Source organism: Hetaerina americana, unplaced genomic scaffold (assembly GCF_022747635.1).
Source record: "Hetaerina americana unplaced genomic scaffold, ioHetAmer1.1.p SCAF_22, whole genome shotgun sequence".
In the NCBI taxonomy this organism is placed as follows: Eukaryota; Metazoa; Arthropoda; class Insecta; order Odonata; family Calopterygidae; genus Hetaerina; species Hetaerina americana.
Window position 1 is genome coordinate 6,750,038 of NW_027286786.1, and position 11,580 is coordinate 6,761,617.

At 41.0% G+C, this 11,580-nt stretch overlaps 1 protein-coding gene across 1 annotated transcript in view; it reads right to left on the bottom strand.

The window, feature by feature from the left end:
* Window positions 1-11,580, bottom strand: part of Pex23 (peroxin 23) — a 71,923-nt gene that overhangs the window by 21,760 nt on the left and 38,583 nt on the right. The window contains exons 11-14 of the mRNA XM_071586362.1: window positions 11,006-11,215; window positions 7,110-7,287; window positions 5,226-5,472; window positions 2,920-3,023 (exon numbers count right to left, since the gene is read on the bottom strand). Coding sequence (XP_071442463.1) covers window positions 2,920-3,023; window positions 5,226-5,472; window positions 7,110-7,287; window positions 11,006-11,215 — 739 coding nt within the window. The remainder of the gene's footprint in view (window positions 1-2,919; window positions 3,024-5,225; window positions 5,473-7,109; window positions 7,288-11,005; window positions 11,216-11,580) is intronic.

An 11,580-nucleotide genomic window follows, 5' to 3' on the forward strand; every position in this document is an offset into this window, starting at 1 on the left:
TCCATCCTTCTCCACACACACATTTCATAAGCCTCCTATCTACGCCTGTCATCCTGCTTCAATGACCACGTTTCCATGCCCTACATATCTACGTTCCATATGGAAGTTTTGGTACGCCTTTTCTTGACATCCTTACTCCACCACTCTGTCATCAATTTCCTCATCTTTGCGACAGATTTTTGCCCAATGCAATTCTTTTCCTCATGTCCCAACTACTTTGGCCATTTTGGCATAAAACATTCTGAGATACCTCAACTGTTCCACCAGCTCTAGCTTTTGCCCTCACATTTTCATAATTAACTATGTCTTCTGGAAAAATGAATAACATCTGGTCTATCTCCATTTGCAGACCCTGGTGGCGGCAGGGTAACGTCCTCTTCTGCCATTCCAAGGGTCGCGGGTTCGATTCCCGCCTGGGTGAGTTTCCCTCCATCTAGGGCTTGGGTGTTTGTAAATGTGACCATTGTTATCATTGTTAATAGTTCGATGTAAAGGCCAAAATGTGCTGTTTTCGGACTAATACTGAATAAATAAAATAAATAAATTTATTCTCATCCCATATCTATTGCACTGAATTTCCAATTCACTCAGCAATGCTTGCAACCCCTTGGGTGACAGACAAACTAAAGCTTGGTCATCTGCAAACCTAACTGATTTTACGAATTTCCACTGACTGCAGTCTTATCTCCAGTTTTTCCCAAATCTATGTAATCATTTCCTTCACATATATGTTGAACACCTTACCCCTCTTCCTAACACTGCCACACACACACCGTCTGCCACTCGCACCAGAGCAGTCTGAGACATTTCCTGTAATCTATTCAATAGTTTTACCCAATTCACTCTATCCAACACCTTTTTGAAATCTACAAAACAGACAAATATATCTTGTATTTTTATTATGTCCTGATTGTGTTCCTCCCTGTTAGTGACATCATTACCGCAGTGGCATCACGCATGCCTCTCCCCTTGCTTAACCCAAACTGATCATCCCCTTAGTAACCATTTGCCCTGCTCTCCACCCTCTCGTTGATGATCCCCAGAACCATTTCATACCTCTACTACGAGGGTCATCCGGAAAGTAGTACCCGTTCGTGAAATAAAGACACAAAAGTAAATATTAACAAACATAAAAAATTTTATTTGAAAGAGGATACTTTAAACTACTTCTCAACATAATCTCCAAGCAAATTAAGGCATTTGTCATAACGTGTGACAAGTTTCTGTATTCCTGCTGCATAGTCCTTCGCCGCCAGCTCATTGAGATACGCGAGGGACCCATCTTGCACAAATTTTTGCATAATGCAGATGGTGTTTAACAATTTCATGAACAATTGTTCGAGAAACATTGGGAAAATGCTCACAGATGTCATCAATTGTGACGCGCCGATCGTTCCTCACGAATTCGTCAACTGAGCTCACCAGTTGGTCTGTAATGACAGACGGTCTCCCCGAACGCTCATCGTCGTGTGTGTTCCCCCTCCCCATGTTGAAGTTGCGACACCACCGCCGAACAGACGACTCGTCCATTACATTGTCTCCATACACCTCCTTTAATTGGCGATGAATATCACATGGGCGAACGTTTCTTGCATTGAGGAATTTAATCACTGCCCTCACTTCACAACTGGCGGCGTTCTCAATTTTTTTAAACATTGTAAACAATCACAGAAACAACACAGGCAATGCTAGCGTCACGCAACTTGGCTCAGAGAAGGCAGACAAGCCACTGAAGCTATCTGACCTCGTCCAGCGGCTACTCGCGTCGTCAGCACTTCATGCGGCACGAACGGGTACTACTTTCCGGATGACCCTCGTATCATCTTCTTGCTTCTCCTTTGGTGTCTAATTTTTTCTGTTTATTTAAAATCAATGCCATGAAATTAAAAAAAATGTTGGAAATAGAAGTACATTTGGCAAACTGTGGCAAATGGTTCTGGAAATGAACCCATGAAACAGACAGGTGCAAAGGCTTGGTATGCAGATTGGGTAACCGACACTCATAATCACAGTACACTAACTTTGTCGTGGCATTAACCTAATGCGTGGCTTTGAATTTCAAAATAGCCCAGCTGAAGGGTAATGGGGATCATTAAATCACCGTTGTTGTTAATAATGACAAGTCTAAAGAGCAAGTAATTTGTGTGGAAGGTGAGCTTTCATTATTTTGAGATTCCACTGCATTATTTGAGGAGAGAGCAAATGATGCAATGAAACAAGTTCAACTTGCATATAAAACACCCATTAAATCTTCTTGAGAAATTTATCATAATTAGAAATGTGTGTCACTGAGTTCAATCCACAATATTTCCACAATTTGATTGCCTCTGTGGAAGACTAGCACTCTAGCCACTGCATTGATGGAATGCTGCAAAAAGACACCGTCCACTTAGAAATATTACAAAATACTATGTAACTCTGTGTAACATAGACACACATGCTATATACACACCCCATTTTCATCAAAATGAAGGAAAAAATCTGAGATCTTTAAAAATATGCACACGGCAATGTAAGGAGCCCAGTTGGTAGAGTATGGGACTCCTGACCAGAGGGTCTGGGTCCAATTTTCCAAGGGCACGCACCCCTCTGGGCACCCTCAGCTTCATCGAGAGCCCTGATTATTTGGATGACTCATCGCTGGAATAATACTGAATTAGTTACACATGATCATGGAGCAAAATTGAAACATTAAGGTACTTCCTGAAAAGTGTGTTTCTGTAAGCAAACATCCCTTATCAGTGAAAGGGTGTCAGAGTTGGTAATTTGGATTCAAAGAAAAGCCAACTCTCAGCAGAATCACGCCTAGTATCCAGCATCCATTGAGGAATGCACATACCAAAATAAAATCACTGATAACCATGTAATTAATAGGAAAATATACAAAATTATGGTGATATTTACACAGCTTCACCTTACCTGCAAAATTGAGGGGTCAAAGACAAACACATCACCATGCGAAGTTGTAGCCCAAATGGATCCTGGTTTGGGGGGGCCCTGGATCCCTTGCAACTGGCAGCAAACTGAAAAGGAAAAGCCAACAAAGAAATGGATCAAATGAGGACATCTATTTGGGGCTTCTATCAGCTGGGAATTAGAATGATATAAGTACTATTCTACTCAGTCTCAAGAAGCAGAACCACTTTTATCAAGTAGATTTTACACAAAAGAAGTTGTTTCTTACACTCCAATATTATTTAGGGAGTTTTATTAAATGTAATTACAAAGAGATGATTGTAATAAAGCTTTTGAAATGCTAGAAACCTTAATTCTCACAATGTGGCCAAAATTGCCCACGAGGACAATATTTCCATTTCCTCCCCTGCTAAAATCACCAAATGCAGTGCTCACTCCCTGAACATTTTTCTGAGACGTAACTGAGCCCTTATAGGTTCTTCATTAACCCAACAGAGCGGTATCTTGAACTGTGAAAATAATTTACTTTCGTCCACAGTTTGCATCCCTAAACTCAATTTTCCAATTGACCCTGTGGGAAATCAATTAACCCGTTTCCTAATGTCACCCCGTTGCTCCACTTTGGTTGCCGTCTCATTTCCTCCCTGAAGATGTTTGCTTCTCCTCCTCATCCTTCTCTTCCCCTCCGATCTCTTCCTAACTCCTGCAGCTCTTTGATCTGAGGGTGAACTTTTTGTTCCTCTACAAACTCCTCAATGTTTCATGCTTCATGAGCCGCTAAATGCAGGGTCTTGCTCAGGCAAATAAGCACATTCACAAAAACCTCACTTCTTAGGGACAATTTATTTTCTTTGTGAGGTGGGGGAAGGTCCCCTTGCCCTCCACTGTAACCCCCAGCCTGGCAATACGGCAGGAAAAGGTGTGCCACACAGCCAGCCTCTGTTCCTTCATAAGCCGAGGCAAAAGAGCTCTCTCGTTAGGACAATTGCTCAGTTGAAGTGGCACACTGAGTCGGTGCAATTAGAAGGTTTTTTCATAGATTCTAAAATTTGCTGCTTACATTAGAGTACATCTTATGGGTATATTACAGTAACACTGGAAAAAGCCAGGTCATGATAGTCCCATTTTGTGATAGCAAACATTATACAGCCTAATGAAGGATAATATGAAAGAGTCAACGCCCAGCCATTTAAGGAGAAATTGGCCAATAACCTAATGCTAATCATACAAAATTGGTAATCAGCCCATTTACTTTTTGGTGGATCATGGTTTATGTATGGCACTGAAACATGGTCATTGATGCAAGATGAAAAATTGGAGGCTTTTGAAAAGTGGGAGTGGAAAAGGTTAAGTGGAGAGAAAGGAAAACAAACGAGGAAAGGCTTAGAAAGGTGGGGGAAGGGAGAGGATTGCTGGGAGAAATCTAAAGGAGGCAGGAAAGATGGATGCAAAAATATTAATGGCAGTGGGATATTGAAGACTGTTATAGAGGGGAGTATGTTAGGCAAATGAGGAAGGGGCAGGAATAGGATAAGGGATGTTGGATGGTATGAAGGGAGGAAGGAAGTACACAGAGATACAGAGGGACCAACTGGAATGTCTGATGTCAGGCTGTTTTTTTGTTAGAATAGGCAAGTAAATGTATCATTGAATTGTGTTGTATTGTCTATGTCTAAGAAAAACTTACCAATACAGGTTGAATAGCATAGATAATAATAATCAAAAACGCATGCCATCTGCAGAATGAGTGGTACTTCAATGAATATGTGAATTATTTTTTATGTGGCAAGAGTTCATTCATCATTTCAAATGTACAATTGAAATATAAATTCAATATTGAAATATCAAAATGAGTTTCCTCTTGAAGTACATGAACTTGCCAGAAGAGCATATATTTTGGAAGAGTACAACAGTGCTGCCTTTCAGGATCCTTAATAAGCCACCCACACAACAACAGCCTCCCATTCCATATTAACAAGGGATTATTGCATTTGTAAAATTGAACAGACAATGCAGTGATTGCTATGAGAGAATGTTATATTTTAGTCATTACAGCTATATCATGTAAAATAAGGTGCCTGTGCTCATCTCAAGTTATGTTAAAATGTTTGATGCTTAAATAATATCCTGGCCTTTTAATAACAGAATGCGTAAAAAATTTAGGCAGTAAGACACACCCTACCTTATGGGATTTAAGGAAATGTGGAAACATTGTACGTAAGGCAATGCAATATTTGCGGAAACCCGTCAAAAGAATGCAGTTCAGAGGGTCAAGCCGTGAGGGCAGGCAGAGCATTGGGATACCGAACCTGAGGTGAGCGTGGAGGTCCAGTCCTCAAGGTCCTTCTCGGAGCCAAACTGCAAGCGGAGCGGCACGTGGGTGGCTGTGGCATGGATGGCGAGCCGTGGGTGAGAATACAGTTTGGAGGAGGATATGGAGTCACCATCCTGGAGGGTTGGGGAGATGTTTCCGTCTGACTCCATCATCCCTCCATCCCCCGCCGCCCACCCCTTACAGTTAGCAACACACCGCAGGTCACACAAGCTCCACTGCAACTGCAAAATGAGAGAAAAAACACGCATGATAACGTGCGGTGAGCAACATGTCAAATCGGCTGCAAATAAAGAGTACCAAATTATCTTTATCGTAACACATCATAGCGATCCAACCAAAGGTTATGTTTGATTTTGTATCAATGGCTAATAAATACATGTGTTTCACAATAAAATTTGAAGTAAGAATTAGGTTTCTTTGCCCATTTGCTGAAGAAGAAGGCACGAAAGAACAGGTAGGGTGTGCAGCTTTCTTGGAGATGGGAAAGCTACGGCTTTTGGACAAACAGCTTTAGTTGCAGATAAAAATATTCCGAGCAGAATATTCTGTTCAAATTAATGTTCTCTTCCATCTTTTTTAGGAGTATACGCACAAAATGAATTTATAAAAGTATTTTTAAATAAAGACTGATGCACAAGACTAACTGTTTTAGAATGTGAAACTTTTTTACTGAAGCACAAAGTGATGCAAACAGCTGGAAAACTGAAAATGGAATCGTGTAAATATGGGGTCCATATACATTGAAAAAAAAATATCACCTTATTCTAGGAAATGGAAAGAGCATTTTATGTATGGTGGCAGGGAGTGGGCAAGTGGGTGGGGATGGTAGTCAACGGGATTGGGGAGATGCGCTCTGTTGGAGAGTTATGGGAGGAAACAATCAGTCATCAGGAATGTTGGGTTCATGAACTATTGGGAGAATGTAGAACTGAGGTGCACTGGGGTTAGGTGGGCAGAGGATTGAGATGTCTTTGTCAGGTCTTTGTCTTCACAGGGACTTCTTTAAGAAAGGATATGATATCTTTTTAAAAGATAGGGTTTGGATCAGTCAGGGTGGCTGCAAGGCATGAGGATCTGTTATTAAGCTGTTTCTTGGTCTCTTTTATGTAATCTGTGGTGTTAAAAACTACAAGTGTGGAACTTTTATCTGCTCAATTGATGACGATGTTGGGATTATAGATGGTTTTTTTTTTAAAGTAAATGATTCAGAAATGGAATAAATGAAATATAAAAAAATAATATATAATATGGAATAAATTTAAAGCAATTCATGTGGTCCAAATTCTTGATTGATTTAGCAAATGTTAACCGGTGTTAATTCTCATGAGTGTGGTAGTGTAATCCTCATAATAATTTTTGATAATGAACTATTTTCCAATTCAACCAAAATTGATTTTTTTAGCTGATTGAAGGGAGAAAAGGCATCTAAGGGACAAAAATTGTTAATAATCTATTGTCTGCCATGGCATTTGGGTTAAGTATGAGGCACATCATTTAAAAATAATATGAGTTCAGTTGTTTTGATCACTTTTGGGCAAGAATGTGATTTTTCAACATCACCACAACGCACATAAACACAAGGGTCGCTTTGGACAAGTGAGGGTAGAGCACACTCCGCACTTATCCCTGAGGCCTATGAATTCAGCATTGAGCCGGATAAATAGAAAGGTCAGTTCTGGTGCCCGTGGGAGCAATTGTTATCAAATGAAGTTCCAAGGGGAGAATATTGCAGCCCTAGGATCTTGAAAGAGGAGGAGGGGAGGCATGGCCCAAGGCGTTTGAGCTTTGACCCAGAGACTGCCATGCCCCCATTTTACTATGGACATGATTTTGCTTGCAAAGACGGCTGGTGGCTCACCAAAGTCCTGCTCCTGTCGGTGCTGAGGGCAGTGAGCGTGCCTGAATCGTCGGTGGCTGCATCGCCTGCTCCCTCGGATCGCCCACACACCCACTCCAGCTCCAGCACGCACTCCAGCAGGGTGGAGGGTGAGAAGGGCAACAAGCAGAAGGCCTTCCCCGTCTTCACCCACGACGAGCTGCAGGCGCACACATGCAAGAGTGGAGACCTATCGTTAACTCAAAGGCTGCTCAAATGCTCATGGCATCCACGGAACCAGTGCACAGCCAACCCTGGGGCTCGGACTCGAACCATGGCACCACACACATTTATTACACTTCAACAATGAGAATCCAACATTACATGCTGATATTAATATTCACATTTTAGCACAAAATAACACACTCAACCTTTGGAAAGATGTGTCCCGAAACAAATTATAAAAGACATCGATGCCATAATTCACAGAAAATTACAAAATAAACTGAACTTTTACCATATTATTTGAATGGGGCTGCACTCTGAGATTATGATGGTGACCATGTGCAGTGGGGTATAAGAATTTGGTATCAATAGTCTAAATAAATCACACACATTTATTCATTGAGTTACATACATTGAAGGACCACTTGTCCGGTGCCCTCTCTGATTTATGGCAAGTGAAAAGGATCTAAAAGCGCAAAATGTTGGAGTGAAATAGTTTTCCAAGTTTTTCAGTTGCATGAGATATTACTTCAAGATATTAAGGGGGGAAAAATGTTGAGCAGAGAACCTTTTTCATTAACTTTTTCAGTGTCAATTGAATTAAATAAAAGAGTTTAACAGATTGCACATTCCACTATGTTTTATATTTAAACTTACATATCCATATGCCTCCCATGGAGTACAACCATGATGTGGTGGAAGGGCTAGTGCATTCCGATGACCCATAGCGCTGTGCTGGCAGGAGCTATGATAATTACTTCTGGTATGGTCACCCATGCCAGATAGATCAAAGGTTAGGAGCCAGACAAAAGGTAGTCAATGCAGCGCCTGTTCCTCAGTGAGGCGGCTGCAAAGGCATCTGACACTAGTGGGGCGGCCATTGCGTGATGGCATCACGTTAAAAACACAATTGAGGAAGGCAACGGGAAACCACCTCAATTATCATTCCCAAGATTTAAATGATGGACAAAACAGAGAATATGTGTCCTGGTCACCACGGGACTCAGCCCAATCGGCCATGTGTCATGCCCGGCAGCGGGGGAGGCAAGGCTTCTGCGGTCGTCATCCCACGCGACCCTTGCAAGGGAAAACTGACAGCAGCAGGACAGAAGACGCAGGAGAAGAAGAACAAATTAGTTAGAATAGGAACGTGGAATGTTAGGACAATGATGAGGACAGGAAAATTAGAGAATAAGAGATGGAAAGAGAAACTATAGATATTTTAGGTCTATGTGAGGTGAGATGGAAGGATAGTGGGGTTACTGGAGTGATAGTTACAGAGTAATATACAGCGGACGGGACGAGAACCAATTAGGGGTGGCCATGAAATGGAATGACAAGGAAGAGTAACAGCTCGCGGTAGAAAAATTCATGGCTGCTAGTAAAGAGCTGAGTACTATCAAAGAAAAATGGGAATGTATCAAGAAATGGATATTGAAAGCCGCAAAAAACACCACAGGAACCGTTGAAAGGGAAAACAACAAGGAAACCATGGATCACAGTTGAGATGATTACAAAGATGGATGAGTGAAGAAAATGGAAGAATGTAAACAGAGAGCTAGGCAGAAGGAAGTACAAAGAGTTAAATAATAAATTTTTTGCGGGCAACGTATATTTGATTTTTGATTTTTTTGTGGCATTATGTTGGTACTTATGTCTCTCACTTATGCTGAAATGTTTGGCCATTTTGAATGATCAGATAATTGTTGACAACTGTTTTGCTTGGATGTGCTTTTACTAGTCTTCGATTTTTGCCTGTTCCAAAAATGGATCAAAGAATCTGTATCAAATTTTGTGTGAAAAACAAAATTAAGTGTGGGGATGCATTCCGGATGTTGACTGTGGCATGTGGAGAAGCTACCTTGACTAAAGCAACGTTTATCAGTGATAAAAAATGTTCTCAGAGGGCCGAGAAGATGTAAACGACGAAGAGCGTGCCGGACACCCGAGCACGTCAACGGCAGACGAAAACATTGATGAAATGAAGAAAATAGTATTGTTCAATCATTGAATCGCCATTTGCGAAGTTGCCGAGAACCTAAACATATCGATTGGTTAGTGCCATTCAACTTTTACCCATGATTCGGGCATGACACTGGTCGCCGCGAAATTCGTACCGAAATTGCTCAATTTCGACCAAAAACAGCAATGAAATAACATCTCTAATGATGCTGTCCGCGACGATCCAAATTTGCTCCAGAGGGCCATAACTGGTTTCACTAAATCATGGGTTTATGGCTACGGCATGGAAACTCCCAAACTCCCAATGATCCCAATGGAAGCTGCAGCACGAGCCAAAAACAAAAGAAGCGCGCCATGTTCGGTCGAATGTGAAAGTTTTGCTAAGAGTTTTCTTCGATTTGCAGGGGCGTGGTGCATCATGAGTTCTTGCCATGGGATAGAACAGTAAATAAGGAATATTACCTGCAGGTTATGCACAATTTTTGCAAAGCAATCCGCCACAAATGCCCGGACTCGTGGAAGAACTAAAATTGTCCTTTGCACCATTACAACGCCCCTGCTCACACATCGTTACTTGTGTGCAAATTTTTGGCCAAAAGCAACACACTAATGATGCTGCAGCCACCGTATTCCCCAGACCTGCCCCCCGGTGACTTTTTCTTGTTCCCGAAAGTGAAGAGGCCCGTGAAAGGACGACGTTATGCTACGATTGACGAGATAAAGACTGCATCGAAGGAGGAGCTGAACACGATAAAAAATATGATTTTTTGAAGTGCTTCGTGGATTGGAAAAAACATTGGCACTTGAGTATAATATCTAATTGGGATTACTTTGAAGGGAACAAAATAGATATTCATGAATAAATAAATAATTTAGAAAAAACACAAAAGTTGCGACACTTTTTGAACAGACCTCATATCTTAATGATGTGTCCTACACACCTGTCTTTCATTCTCAACACTGTACACCAGGTCTGCTGGACAAATAAATGTACTATACATTAATATTTCATCCTGCTGCCTTTCCTCAGAGTTCTAATATTTTTGGAATATTCAGGCAAAACATACATATGATAAACCTATGGAGAGAGGGATATTTCAAGGAACTGAGAATTCACTGCACAAACAGAGTTTATGCCTTCTTTGCAAAATCACATGTATCCACTGATACTAGATTTTTTTGCCTTTTCATCATCAGAGAGGCTCTAACAAGATTGAGGGTAGAACACATGCACAGCAACTCCCCCATCTACTCAGACATATGGAAATGACAAAAAGTTTAAACTTTTGAGTCAGGTGGCAAAAAAATTAATTTTCTTAATTTAAATGTCCTTGTGCAGATTTCATCCATCTTTCTATGATATAACACCATGATAAAATCAAAATAAATGCATGGTTTTGAAAATTAAGGAGAGAGACTCCAAACAGTTTTCAATTTACCACCCAATTTTCATCAGTGAATCATGCAAGTAAGTCTCCATGGTCTTCATGTACCAAATATAAAATAGCAGCTCCCATCTAGTTTACTCTATCAACCACCAAGAGCTCACCATGATGAGGTCAATGCAAATTTTAATTATCTATGCAGAAGTGCTAGTCTGGAAGCTGATAGCTAAAATTTCCAATCTTTATTCTAATGGCTGCGATTGGAAACAAAAACACTAGAAAAGTAAGTATCAATTGAACTGGGTTCAAGAACCAGCCAGTTGAAGGCTATGGCATCACACAGAGAGGGAAAAACATGAAACTTACATTTCAATAGCCCTCTCGTACTTGTTGAACTTGAGGGGAACAGCTTCCAGATTTCTGCGCTCCTTCATTAACTTGATCAGCTCATTCCTCCAAACCTGGCTTGCCCTCACGCCCTTGCCAACATGCTTTGATGACATATCCCCACCATCATCCAGATTATCCTCTGGGTAAATACTTGCAACGTCTGACCCCAAAGTAGAATCTGCGAACCTTCAGAAAAATGTAGAGGACACAATTACCCCTTAGCATGACATTAAAGAGAGCACATTATATATCCTATGAATGTCATGCATCAAAACTAGCTTTTATAAACCGAAAACCAACATCAAACCAAATTTCATTTTTACATTGTTTGAAATACTCTTAATTAGTCTACAGTCCTATCTCCATTCTCCAACTACATGGAGGAGCCTGTGCAAAATCAAACAGAGAGCACCACCAGTGTATATCAAATTTTTTTCTCAGCTGGCGGCATCTCTTGAAGGAATGAACACCAAGGCACAGCCGGATCATTCTATTGCTCTATGCGGCTATTGTTAGCCGACTATCCAAATCATAGATACCCCTGTGAGTCA